Source organism: Scheffersomyces xylosifermentans, assembly GCF_036884685.1.
Source record: "Scheffersomyces xylosifermentans strain CBS 12540 chromosome Unknown RJT20scaffold_2, whole genome shotgun sequence".
Taxonomy (NCBI): Eukaryota; Fungi; Ascomycota; class Pichiomycetes; order Serinales; family Debaryomycetaceae; genus Scheffersomyces; species Scheffersomyces xylosifermentans.
The window spans coordinates 1,131,086-1,143,486 of NW_027042940.1; the positions used below are offsets into that span (position 1 = coordinate 1,131,086).

A 12,401-nucleotide genomic window follows, 5' to 3' on the forward strand; every position below is an offset into this window, starting at 1 on the left:
CCAAACCTCGATCATCGAAGTTTTTTTCCCCCAGTGACATCATCGGAAGCAATGCAGACGTCAACTGAGCATTAATCCGAGCATGATGATGACTACACACAATTGATGGATTATCTAGATTCGTAAATTAAGATGTATAAAATAATAATAAACAGAATAAGAGAGGAGAATTATAGGATTTCCATAGAATCTGGAAAGAGTCATAAAAAACATTAACGGTGACAAAGCACCCGATCTATTACAAGTCGTTATTGGGCATGTACAATTAGACCTTTTCCTCAGCAGAGGATCCAGAAGCTGGACTGTGAAGTGGCTCCTCCCTGTGTTCGACGTTGATCTTGTTGGCCAACTCAGCGTCAGATAACAATGGAACATGTGGTTGCCACTTGGTAGACTTCCAAGCTGGAACGTTCTCTTCCCACATTTGTGCGACTTCTTCCAAACGCTTACCCTTGGTTTCTGGGAAACCGAAGTAGACATGAACAGCCATGACAAGACAGAAGCAAGCGTAAATAATGTAGGTCTTCCAAGTAATGTTCTTGAAAGAAGATGGAGTGTACATGGCAATGGCGAAGTTAAGAATCCAGTTGGCAGCAGTAGAGACGGCAGCACCTCTTTGTCTAGAAGCAGAGTCACCCCAGACTTCAGAACAGTAGACCCAGATACCCACACCCCAAGAGCAGGCGAAGGAAACCACGAATAAGTAACAACAAGCAATGACACCTTTAGCAGCACTCTTGTTGTCATCAGGAATTCTAATTCTAACAGTTGGGTTACCTGGAAGTCCACCTGGAACTGCAACAGAATAGTTACCTAAGATACCAGCGACACCGAATTGGAAGATCATCATGAAGATGGCACCACCAATCAACAATCTTCTTCTACCAATCTTATCCATCAAGTATAAAGCTGGGACGGTAGCAACAGTGTTCAAGATGTATTGAATGGAGGAAGCAACCAAGTTAGCGTTGTTTTCGTAACCAGCCATATTGAAGATATAGACGATATAGTACATCATAACGTTCATACCAGTCAACTGTTGCCAGATTTGAGCAAAAACGGCAGTAAAAGTTCTCTTGATGTACTTCTTGCGGAACAAGTCGTAGTAAGTGAAAGACTTGAGGTTCTCTTCAAGCAAAACTTGTTCCTTAATTTCTGAGATCTCGATCAAGACGTCAGGGTTTTCTCTGTCACCCTTAGCTTGGATCAAGGAAACGATTTGTTCAGCCTCGTCCCAGTAGCCGTGCTTGGCTAACCATCTTGGAGATTCTGGAATGAAGAAACAACCAACGAACAAAATCAAACCTGGAACAATTTGGATACCCCATGCAATTCTGAAAGAGCCAACACCATTGATGAAGTGTAAACCGTAACAGATGTAGAACATGATCAAGATACCTAAGGTAACACTGAATTGGAAAAGACCACCAATCAAACCTCTAATCTTTCTTGGGGCCAATTCAGAACCGTAAACTGGAGCAACGGAAGAACCGAAACCAACACCGAAACCTGAAATGATACGTCCAATCATCAATTGCGCTCTGTTCTGGGAAGAGGATTGGATAGCAGCACCAACCATCCAGAAGAAAGCACACAAAATTAAAGAAGCTCTTCTTCCGAATGGTTCAGAAATGAAAGAAGAAGCAATGGAACCAAAGAAGGAACCCAAGGCCATACAGGAAGTGATGAAACCTTGGATGGTAGAGCTTGGGGTGTTGAAGAATCTGTTGTAGTCAGCTTCACCAATGAAGGCCGACATCGAAGAGATATCGAAACCAAACATCATACCTGAAATACAGGAAATAGAAGCAATGATGTAGACATTGGTGAGGTTTGGTAATTTATCTAAAAACGTTCTAAATTTCAACGCAGGTTGAACTAACTTTTCTTCGTAACCCATTTTTGAAGTATTAGAAGTTACTATATATGTAGCGATGATATTGTAATTGACAGAGAAGAAATTCAGAAGTGCTTTGAAACGGGAGAAACTGACCTGCTTTTATAGTTTTCATTTTGCCCGACAATGGTAAACTTCTTGGGGACTGACACCGTACTGTTGATGGAGACGGTGCTTTTTTTGGGATGTTGCAGCTGAGATATCATTGTACCTTCCGAAATATTATTGTCTCTGCGGGGCAATTTTCCGAATATAAAATATCTATGCAGAGTCTTGGGGTATTTTTCATGCAGACAATTGTTCCGGATGATCCTACATGCGGACTGCGTGGGGACCGCTGGAGAAGTCACTTCTAGCCCCGAATTGGGAGACAGCAAGGTGCATATCATCCCACATCCCCAGAAAAGTCTCCATACGGAGTAGCAACCCAGCACGAAAAAGTTACTCCTCTGTGACCGTATCACGTTTTAAACCTAAAACGCGGCTTATTAAATTGGCCTATTACGAATTTTAGCCCGATATTTGGGCGACTACCCCATAGATACATCTACAGTGGAAGGCGAGCATCATCCCTCCCCCACGGGCAAATCCACATAGCTACTCGATCGAGATTTAAAAGCAGTGACTTCAATATTAGTAATATTAAGTTCATTTTGTCACCTTGTCTACTTAATACTATATCTCTACGTCCAGATGCCATCAGGGGAGACGGAGATTTAGCCCTTGCTACGCTAAGCTTCTGATGTCCCCCCAGCCATATTTCTTCCATATTTTTTCTTTGTTCGCCTACTGGCTTCTGAAATTTTGTGTCTGCATGATAATGACACGACTAAAAAAATTTTAGGTGCATGATCGTTATACTAGAGTACTATTCTAAACTTCTACAATGCCACAGGAGAGCTACCGTTGCCATCGTTAATTCTCCTAGTTAGCGTAGTTCAATAAATATCAATAGCACATATACAAATCAATCCTCTGAAAACTACAAGGAATGCTAAAGAACCTAAATTTACTATTTCTCTGTATACCATCTTTGTGTCACGACAGGCACAAGAAAATTTTTCAAAAAATATGCCGCAAGCAGGAATTTGTCTAATTATTAATGAATTATTTATCCGAACAATATCGTCTCTGTTTTCTTTTGCTACGGTTATTCCACAAGAAGTTCCGAACTTGCCGGATCTCGGCGAAATTTGAAGTATTTCCGTTCACGAATTACCTCTTATTGCATGCTCGAATTTATGGGAAATTCTTACAACCCCGCGCTCTGTGCTTGTCTCTCCTGAGGAGAAAAGGAAGTGAAAGAAGTCAAACTAACCACACGAGGGATTTTGTTTGTGCAATGATGTATGTTGTGTTAGGATGCTTGCTATTTTTCGTCTACCGGTCTATCGAGACTAAGATTTCGAAAGAAGGACATAAAAGGGTCAAATTTGAAATTAACATATAGCAAAAAAAGCTCTTGCCTAATTATTCTACTCCTCACTAGTCGTCAAGTAGCTTCCCCGGCTTATTGTTCTGAACGGCATCTACCAGAGTAAGAAGGGCTTTAGACTTTGTTGGCTTATGTCTGCAAATTCCTGGGGCAATTTAATGTAATGTTACCTAAAAGTGGATACTTTTACACGTAAAACCGGCTCTTTTCAATTAGCATTCAACAATAGCATCCGGATATTTTTTTCCATAGCTGAAAGTCACCTTTCTCCTCTATTTGTCTTACAAGAACACTTTTCCCCGACTCCTGATGAGTAGTCGTCGACCGGTGGTGACACATATCGATAAGTCAACCATCCCTTGTGGAGATTATCCTTTTTGTTCTTATTATTGGGTGTGTCAACCGAAAGTCCGTGAGTTATAGTATGCCCGTTAGATTTTTCGGAATAACTTACTGGGCTTGGCGGCAGTTGACGTGGAATAAAAAATTTTACCAAAAATTATATAACCGCGAATAACTGTAATACAGGAATCAAGGAACAGAGGGCCTGCAAATCCTTCGTGTCCATATTTTGTGAATAACGGTGTCTAATTTCCTTCGTGTCCGTAGATCCAAACACAAGAAATCAAGACATCGAAGTATGCCTTTGCGTTACTTCTAACCATGTAGTGTTGAATCTATTCATCAATTATGAGATCTTAAGCTATGACGTCAGAATAGAAAAGTAGACAAAGTATAAAAAAAAAGAACATTCTTAGGTTGGCTATCGTGCAACTTTCAGTATGATATCTGAGTTTCTGTAGAGACTTCCTATTCCATTCGCAACCGTGATATAGCTTGAAGACTGGGCCTTTCCCTTTTTATTAAACATTTACCAACAATAAATGGCACTCACCCCACAAGGATTTCTAAAGGGTGTGTGGTACTACTAATTCGGATTCTCCGCATGTTTATCTGCAATTTCAGATATGGGGAAATCAGATAAGAGTACACTACTAATCCATTATTAAAGTACATGGTTATGAACACAAACAACTATCAATAGAGAATTGTTTTGAGCGTTCAGGAGAACAAGTGCCCTTTCCCCCCAGAATTTATTGTTCCATACAATGGCCTTGGCCGTATATGTAAGAAATCAGACGTACTCAATATATGGATTAATGGTTTGCTACCCGATGAGGTCACAACGTTTAAATGCTTGTCTGGTGCTATCACTGGTTCTGGGCACTGGATAAACTTGATTTGAAGTAGAAAAGAAGAGCTAAGAGGTGGCGTGACCGATTATGGGATGCAACATTTTTCTCAACAGTTGAGCATCTTCATTGAAGAAGAGGGCTTTATAGTGGTTACAACCTCTTTCTTGATACTAGATACTACTGGATGATATCTGCAGAAAAAGATGACCAAATAGGGAGGAAGGCTGTCTTGATTTTACTAACCTTTGCATTAACGAATAGAGTTGGACCATATTAATCACGATGGAGTAGAAGAACCGTTGAATTTAAGTGATGTTTATGCATATGCGTATAGCACAGTGCAAAAGAGCATCTGAATCGAACAATATGGCTTTTTTGAACTTTTGGGGGGAAGTAGTATCATAATAGAAACAATGAAGTTTACGAATGCCGTCTCTTTCATACTCTCGTTTGCTGTTTGAGCACTATCTTGATGAACAACTTTCTGTTGTAATGTAGATAGTATAATTATCACTTTTGCGGAAAATTCCGAGATAGTCTTATACCTATGTTTCGCAGCCTCCATTTACAATAGCTGAGTGGAATTTTTTCCCCACTCTCAAACAGAGAACGAAGTTTCTCCAAACTCTTCTATGAATATATAAGTCCTAACGAACACACGCATATACCCACCACTATATCCAACACCGCCATATCAAAGTTTTTGAAGACCTCCAACAACAACTTCACATCGCTTCCATTCCAGTTTTCACTCTGACTAACCTCCAAGCGCCCATTGGCCGGAGAAACTCATGTGGACTGTATGGAGAAATTTCCTTCCATCGCAGAAAAATCCGAGATGTAATGAGTGTATAGTGAAAAATTCGGTTGGTGGTAAGTAATGATAATAGGAACGGTTTTAAGAAGGTATAGTATGAGCGCTAGCAAGAAGATTAAGTTGGATAGCAAAATGGTTCAAATTTGTACTCACTCAGGTTCATTTCACGCCGACGAGTCCCTCGCCGTGTACATGCTCAGATTGCTTCCTAAGTATGCTGAAGCTAAATTGGTGAGATCTAGAAACCCCCAAGATTGGGAGGAAAGTGATATTGTCGTCGATGTTAGCGGCAAGTATGACCAAGTCAAGTTCTTTGATCACCATCAAAGAGAATTCAACACTACCTTCTCAGAAAACTACAGCACTAAGTTGTCTTCTGCTGGCCTCGTCTACAAGCACTTTGGAAAAGAAATTATCCAACATGTTTTGAAACTTAACGAAGAGAAGGACAGTAAAAACATTGACTTACTCTATAACAAGATTTATAAGGAGTTTATTGAGTCATTAGATGCTAATGATAATGGTATTAGTAACTATCCAACCGAAGTCGAGGCTACAAAGAAGTTCACCGACAAGAACATCACTTTACCTTCTATCGTCTCCAGATTAAACCCATCCTGGAACCAAAACCCTACGGACAAGGACTTCGATGCTCAATTCTTGAAGAGCAGTGAATTGATGGGTACAGTGTTTGTAAGCTTGTTAGAAGGTTACGGTAACGGTTGGTTGCCAGCTAAGAGTATAGTTGAAGAGGCTTTCGCCAATAGATTCAATGTAGACACTTCAGGAGAGATCTTGGTCTTAGAACAATTCTGTCCTTGGAAGGAACACTTGTATGCTATTGAGAAAGACAATAACGCACAGGGAGAGATAAAATTCGTATTGTTCAAGGATTCCAGTGAAAAGTGGAGAGTTTCCACTGTTTCCGTGACCGCCTCCTCGTTTGAATTCAGATTAGGTTTACCCGAAGAGTTGAGAGGGTTGAGAGATGACGAATTGAGCAAAAAGAGTGGCGTCGACGGCTGTATCTTTATTCATGCCGCTGGGTTCATTGGAGGTGCCAACAGCAAGGATGCGGTATTGCAATTGGCCCGTTTATCCCTTGTCAAAAAGTAATTAGTAATACTCAGTAGATTGTATATTAATGCCGATCAATAATGAAATTCGCTATATTTAAGCTTTTATATCCTAATTCGAACTTGTATGCACCAAATAACTATAATTCGTGCCGTTCGGCATCAACCTTCTAACTCCTATCTTCCACTACACGGAGTTATCACTTTAAGGCCTACGATTGCGCCTTCCTGCGGAGTATTAGGGTTTTAGGGTTTTATTACCTGGAAAACAAACAAAATGCAGGCGCAAATTCCGCTCAAAGCTAATCAAATCCCCCTAGCCGATTACACCTGCTGCTCCACATGAACTCGTGCGGTTATACATGGGCCTATATGCCCGAACCTAGCTTCCGAATTTCACCATCACTAATAAACTTTTGACTCAGGTGGTACAAACCAATTGCCGCATCCCGTTTAGGGCTAATTTGCGCTGCCAGCTTTTCTTCGGCTCTGCATAAATATTTGGTGATTGTGGAAATGGTTCAAATTTTTTTGTATTTAAATGCAACGGTTTCTCTGCAGCTGTAGTTAACGGTATTCAAGGGCCCTTGATGAGATAGCGGACACGCCAATATTTTTGCTGGCTAATGATAGACTCCAGCATTTTACGGATCCCACACGAAAATAGGGTGGGGCTTCTGGTTCGAAATTTGACCATATCGGTGAAAGCCCAGGAAACTCGTAATATTAGTAGATTTAATAGTAACAAGGGTGACAGGGATGCTCATCAGGACAGTACTAGTGACTTAGAGTCATTTGCAAGTATAGAGCAACTGCAGGCCAGGATCCTTGATGACGTTTCGTTTGACTTGGAGTCAGGCCAGCTTATGGCTATCATGGGTGGATCTGGAAGTGGTAAGACGACCCTTCTAAACACCATATCACAAAGAGTTAATGTAGAAAACAAGAAACTTCGATTCCAAGGATCAGTCTTTTATAAGAGAGTGGATGTGACATCGAATATCAAACATGCCTACTTGTTGCAAACAGATATATTTTTACCGGGGCTCTCAGTCTTTGAGACACTAAAGACTCAGGCCAACTTACGATTACCACCTTATGTCTCCGATTTTGAGAAACAACAATTAATAGAGTCCTTATTGGACGTGTTGGAACTCACTTCTATTCGGGACACCAGAATCGCATCGTTTTCATCCCATGCAACGAGTTTGTCGGGAGGAGAACAAAGAAGAGTTTCATTGGCTATTCAGTTATTATCCAAACCATCAATATTATTTTTGGATGAACCAACCACAGGTTTGGATACGACCAGCTCTTTGAAACTCATACACGTCCTTAAGAAACTTGCATCACCCGAATTTGGAATCACTATCATATTGTCTATTCACCAGCCAAGACCAGAAATTTCGGAGTTGTTCGACCAAATATGTCTCTTGTCTAGAGGCGGTCGTGTCGTCTATTATGGAAACTTGTCCACTGCTGGCTACTACTTCAGATCCTTAGATATACTAAAGAATGAAACTAATGTAAATTCCAATTTCATAGACTATATCATGAATTTATCTGTCAAGGATACTACATCAAAAGAAAAAGAACTTCTAACTGTGCAGAGAGTCAATAATTTGGTTAGAGAATGGAAGACTCACACTCAATACCCAGAACTAGAGCTTGGGACGGCTGAACAAGAACAATTTGAAATCAATTTAAGGATATTCCAAAGGAATAAGACAGACAAGTTATCCTTTTGGCGTGAGCTTGAAGTGTTAACTAACAGAACGTTTATACTCTCATGCCGCGATATGTTGTCATTACTTTCAATGAACTTGGGTTCTGCTTTATTGGCGGTAGCCACTGGTTGGATCTTCTTCAGACCAGGAGCGGACTTAGCCGGTATCAGATCCACTACATCGACACTTTATGTTGTCCTTGAAGTGGTTGGTTTCTGTCCAATGTACTTCGAATTAGAGAGATTATGGGGGTCTGACGGTGCATTTTTCCGTAGAGAATACCTGGAGCACTATGTCAGTATATCCGGATTTATACTATCCCGTCGTTTAGCGAAATTATTCATTGAAGATCTTCCTACAGCAGTGATCTTCGCTTGCATAACCTACTTTATGTGGGGCCTCCGTATGTCAGAAGAAGCTGGTGGAAGTATAGATACCAGATTCTTCGGCGTATATGTTGCCATAACTATTTTGGTGGAGCTTATTTGTATGGCATCGACCATGCTTTGCTTCGCTATCTCTCCAGACTACTCAATATCGGCTCTAGTTGTTAACGTGTTCTACCAGCTACAAAACAGTGCGTGTGGCTATTTTGTGAACGCTGCAACAATGCCAGTATATGTTAGATGGACAAAGTATTTGGCCTACTTTTGGTATGGCTTTGGAGCTCTTACCTCCAACCAGTTCACAGATTGGATGGGAGATTGTTCATTCCCTGATGATGATATTCGGTGCTTACAGTATTCTGGTAATTACCAATTACAAATCTTGGGTTATCCAGAGAATTGGATAGGGCAACCAATTGGAATATTGGTAGTGTGGTTTATTGGCTTTAATGTCATGGCTGCATTATCGTTTTACTACTTGAACTTTGAGGTCTCAATGGCAAAAACTAAAAAGAATACAATTGGTGGAGAGGAGAATGATGACCATAGACTTAGCAAGGAAAGGGAGGTGAAGGACGAAGAAGATAAAGATGCTCTTCACCGTGATAACGAGGACATCGAAGTAAATGTACATAATGTTACCTTAACAGTTCAAAAGAAACACCTCATACTGAGGAAGGTAATTTTTGACAAGGTCTTGCTAGACAACATTTCTGCAACTTTTACAGCTAACAAGGTCAATGTTATTATGGGTCCCTCTGGTAGTGGTAAGACGACTTTACTTAACTATCTTTCTTCCAGATTATCGAAGTCATCGACCTATGCTTCTAATGGTCAGATTCAATTCAACAACTACCAGGATATCACCCCGGAAGAATTAGCGAAGGTTTCAGCATATGTTACACAACATGACAATTCTCTCATTCACAATTTAACAGTAAGAGAAACATTATACTACCAAGCAAAATTGAGATTACCTGTCGAAGAACATGCTCAAATACCTAACATTATCAATTCTTTAATTAGGACTACTGGCTTGACTGACTGTGCAGAAACTCTCATTGGCTCGGAATATGTCAAGGGTATCAGTGGTGGTGAAAAAAGAAGAGTATCTATTGCTATCCAATTGTTATCTAAGCCTAAGATTTTGTTCTTGGATGAGCCAACGTCAGGTTTAGATTCTACAACTTCGGTCAATATCTTGAATCTTTTAGATAAGTTGGCACTGGAAAATAAGACTACTGTCATTTTAACTATCCACCAACCAAGTCAGGAGATCTTCAGCAAGTTTGGGCATCTTCTCTTATTGGCTCGTGGAGGTAAAGTAGTTTACAATGGAAGTTCAGGTGGAATTGAAAGATATCTTAAGAGTCTAAACTATGAAGTCCCACAAGATATGAATATTGCCGATTATATTCTTGATCTTGTTAGTAAGAATTTGGGAGAAGAAATGGATATTTCTCAGGCCAGAATAGAAGGCTTGATAAGTAATTGGAAGAGTAAGAAGGGAGTAGAGACTCAAGTAGTCTCTCATTCGATAATCGACATTCCCCAGTACTACTACAAGAGATTACCCTTGTATATAACATTTCCAACTATTATCCGTCGGCAACTACTTACATCGTACCGAGCTAAGGATGTTGTCATTTCGAGGGCTGGGCAGACGATATTTTTGACTATTATTCATACATTGTTTTTTGCTCCTTTGAGGAACTCAGAGGAAGGCATCAGTAACAGATTGGGTTTAATCCAAGAGGTATTGAATCTCTACTTTGTTGGTTTGGTCAATAATATTAGTTTATACCCTACAGAGAAAAATTTGTTCTATCAAGAATACAAGGACGGGATTTATGGGGTATTGGAGTTTAGCGGATCATACTTTATTAATGAATTGCCCACTGAAATCGTACCATGCTTGTTCTTTAGCAGTATGATTGTCTTCGTGTGCGGTCTTCCTAGAACTCCAGGAATGTTCTTCAGTATGTTTGCAACAGGTGTCGTCTCAATCAATTGTGGTGAGTCCCTAGGCATTATGATAAACAGTTGTTTCAGTCACATGGGAATTGCAGTGAATGTGTTGACAAACTTCGTGATCTTGGCAATCTTCATGGGTGGAACCATGTCTCTTAATATGCCGAGCTTCTTCAGAGGAATCAATTATATCAGTCCCATGAAGTATGCTGTTGGAATCTGTGCCAAATTGGGATTTGCTAACCAGTCCTTTGACTGTGGATTGGAAGATTGTACGTTGAGCACAGGGCAGGCAGTTTTAGAGTACTACAACTTGGATAACGCTTTAGGACCAATGTTCGGAGGTTTAATTGCATGTTTAGTTCTCTACAGACTAATTGCTGTCTTCTCCGTTTATATCAGGGTGAAATGGTACAACTAAATAAGGACAACTAAATATGGTACAATTAAATAAGGAACAACTAAATATGGTACAATTAAATATGGTACAACCAAACATGGTACAACTAAATATAGTACAACTAAATATGGTACAGCTAAATATGGTAACTAAAAATAGTCAACTACATATGGCATAGAAGAGCGATACGAACACAATAATATGCAACTGATACCTTGTAACTGTATTTCATCATCTTGAAAGGATGCAAAAAAAAGTTGCGATTGCCTTGGAGATTATCTCCGAGCTGCGCATTTCCGATTTCAATATCTTATCATTCGTTTCATCGTACACCTTCGGTTAATGGGTTGTTTAACGAATTTCAAACTCAATGGGAGGAGTTGCATTGCACGTGGTTGGTAGCCCCGATATAGTTATTCCTAAGAAATTATAAGAAACTATACAGAAGGGAGATGGGGGTCTCAGGCACTTCCTCGCTCTTTATCCCAATCCGATTGCAACAAAGCCGCAGCCACACCATTTACCTGAAAGATATGCCCACAACCAACCCGAAGAGTTTTCATGAATGACATTCCTTGATGGAACCCGTACTCACGCGGTGTTTTCTTCACCACTACTCATACTTAATTGTTAAGCATTCAATCTTATTGCCTGAGGACTGATAGACACACCCAAATGGTATGTACTAACTAAAACCGATTCGGCTAAATCCGTAACATCCATGCCGCCATTTAATGATTTCTTTGCCACTTTCATTTTAAGTCACGTGCACTGGCTCTCTTTTTTCTTTTTTGTTCGCTATCTTATCTTGTAAATCAATAATTTCCTTTTTAAGGCGTCACATTACGATTTTCCTGTGTGGAATGCATGAGGAACACATTGCTGCAGTTGACTACCACAAATAGACAAGGAGTGATCCTTAATGTCAATTAAGGGTTGATGATAATCAGTAGTATTATGAGGGTGTCGGTGGAGCTGCTGCTGGTTTCGGTGTCGGTGGTGGTGGTGGTGGTGGTGGTGGTGGTGGTATCTTTTGAGGGATACAGGGGCTAAAGGAGGGGAAGATAGGGAGAGTGGAATTTGGTCGCAAAAACGGTAAAAATAATGTTCTATGTAGATTTGCCAGGAAGTACACGTCCGATTGATGATATTTGTTTCAAAAGGTGTTCCAGAAGTGTGTTTGTGTTATGTGTATGTGGTTATTTGTATGTGGTAGTCCCTGATGGTATGTGTTTGTGGATGTTGTTGTTTGATTATTTTTTTTTGTTTGTTTGTTTGAATATTTGATTTGTTTGCTTGTTTGTATGTTTGTTTGTTTGTTTGTTTGTTTATACGATTCTGGGCAGCGGATCCCCTGGATACTTTGGTTTGCTTGGTAAATGTGTTGTTGGCCGTGGGCGAGTGGTAAAATGTAATAGTACTAAGAGAGTGTAAATAATGTGTAAATATACCAATAGAGTTGGAAGCGTGTATTTCTGTTCCGTGTGTTAAATCAT

General features: G+C 40.1%; 3 protein-coding genes across 3 annotated transcripts; 2 read left to right on the forward strand and 1 right to left on the reverse strand. All coding sequences in view use genetic code 12, as the record gives it.

The window, feature by feature from the left end:
* Positions 1 to 109: 109 nt before the first annotated feature.
* On the reverse strand, positions 110 to 1,952 carry HGT2 (Hgt2p). The gene has a single exon (XM_064916579.1). The coding sequence runs from the start codon at positions 1,898 to 1,900 to the stop codon at positions 266 to 268; it is 1,635 nt and encodes a 544-aa protein (XP_064775950.1). The 5' UTR covers positions 1,901 to 1,952; the 3' UTR covers positions 110 to 265.
* Positions 1,953 to 5,441: 3,489 nt separating this feature from the next.
* RJT20DRAFT_91788 (uncharacterized protein) lies at positions 5,442 to 6,461 on the forward strand (the record flags this gene model as incomplete). Its single annotated transcript, XM_064921396.1, has 1 exon — positions 5,442 to 6,461. One exon carries the CDS (start codon positions 5,442 to 5,444, stop codon positions 6,459 to 6,461), a length of 1,020 nt encoding a protein of 339 aa, XP_064775951.1.
* A 511-nt stretch (positions 6,462 to 6,972) lies between these two features.
* On the forward strand, positions 6,973 to 11,015 carry ROA1 (Roa1p). Its single transcript, XM_064916580.1, has one exon. The coding sequence runs from the start codon at positions 7,048 to 7,050 to the stop codon at positions 10,924 to 10,926; it is 3,879 nt and encodes a 1,292-aa protein (XP_064775952.1). The 5' UTR covers positions 6,973 to 7,047; the 3' UTR covers positions 10,927 to 11,015.
* The last annotated feature ends 1,386 nt before the right edge of the window (positions 11,016 to 12,401 follow it).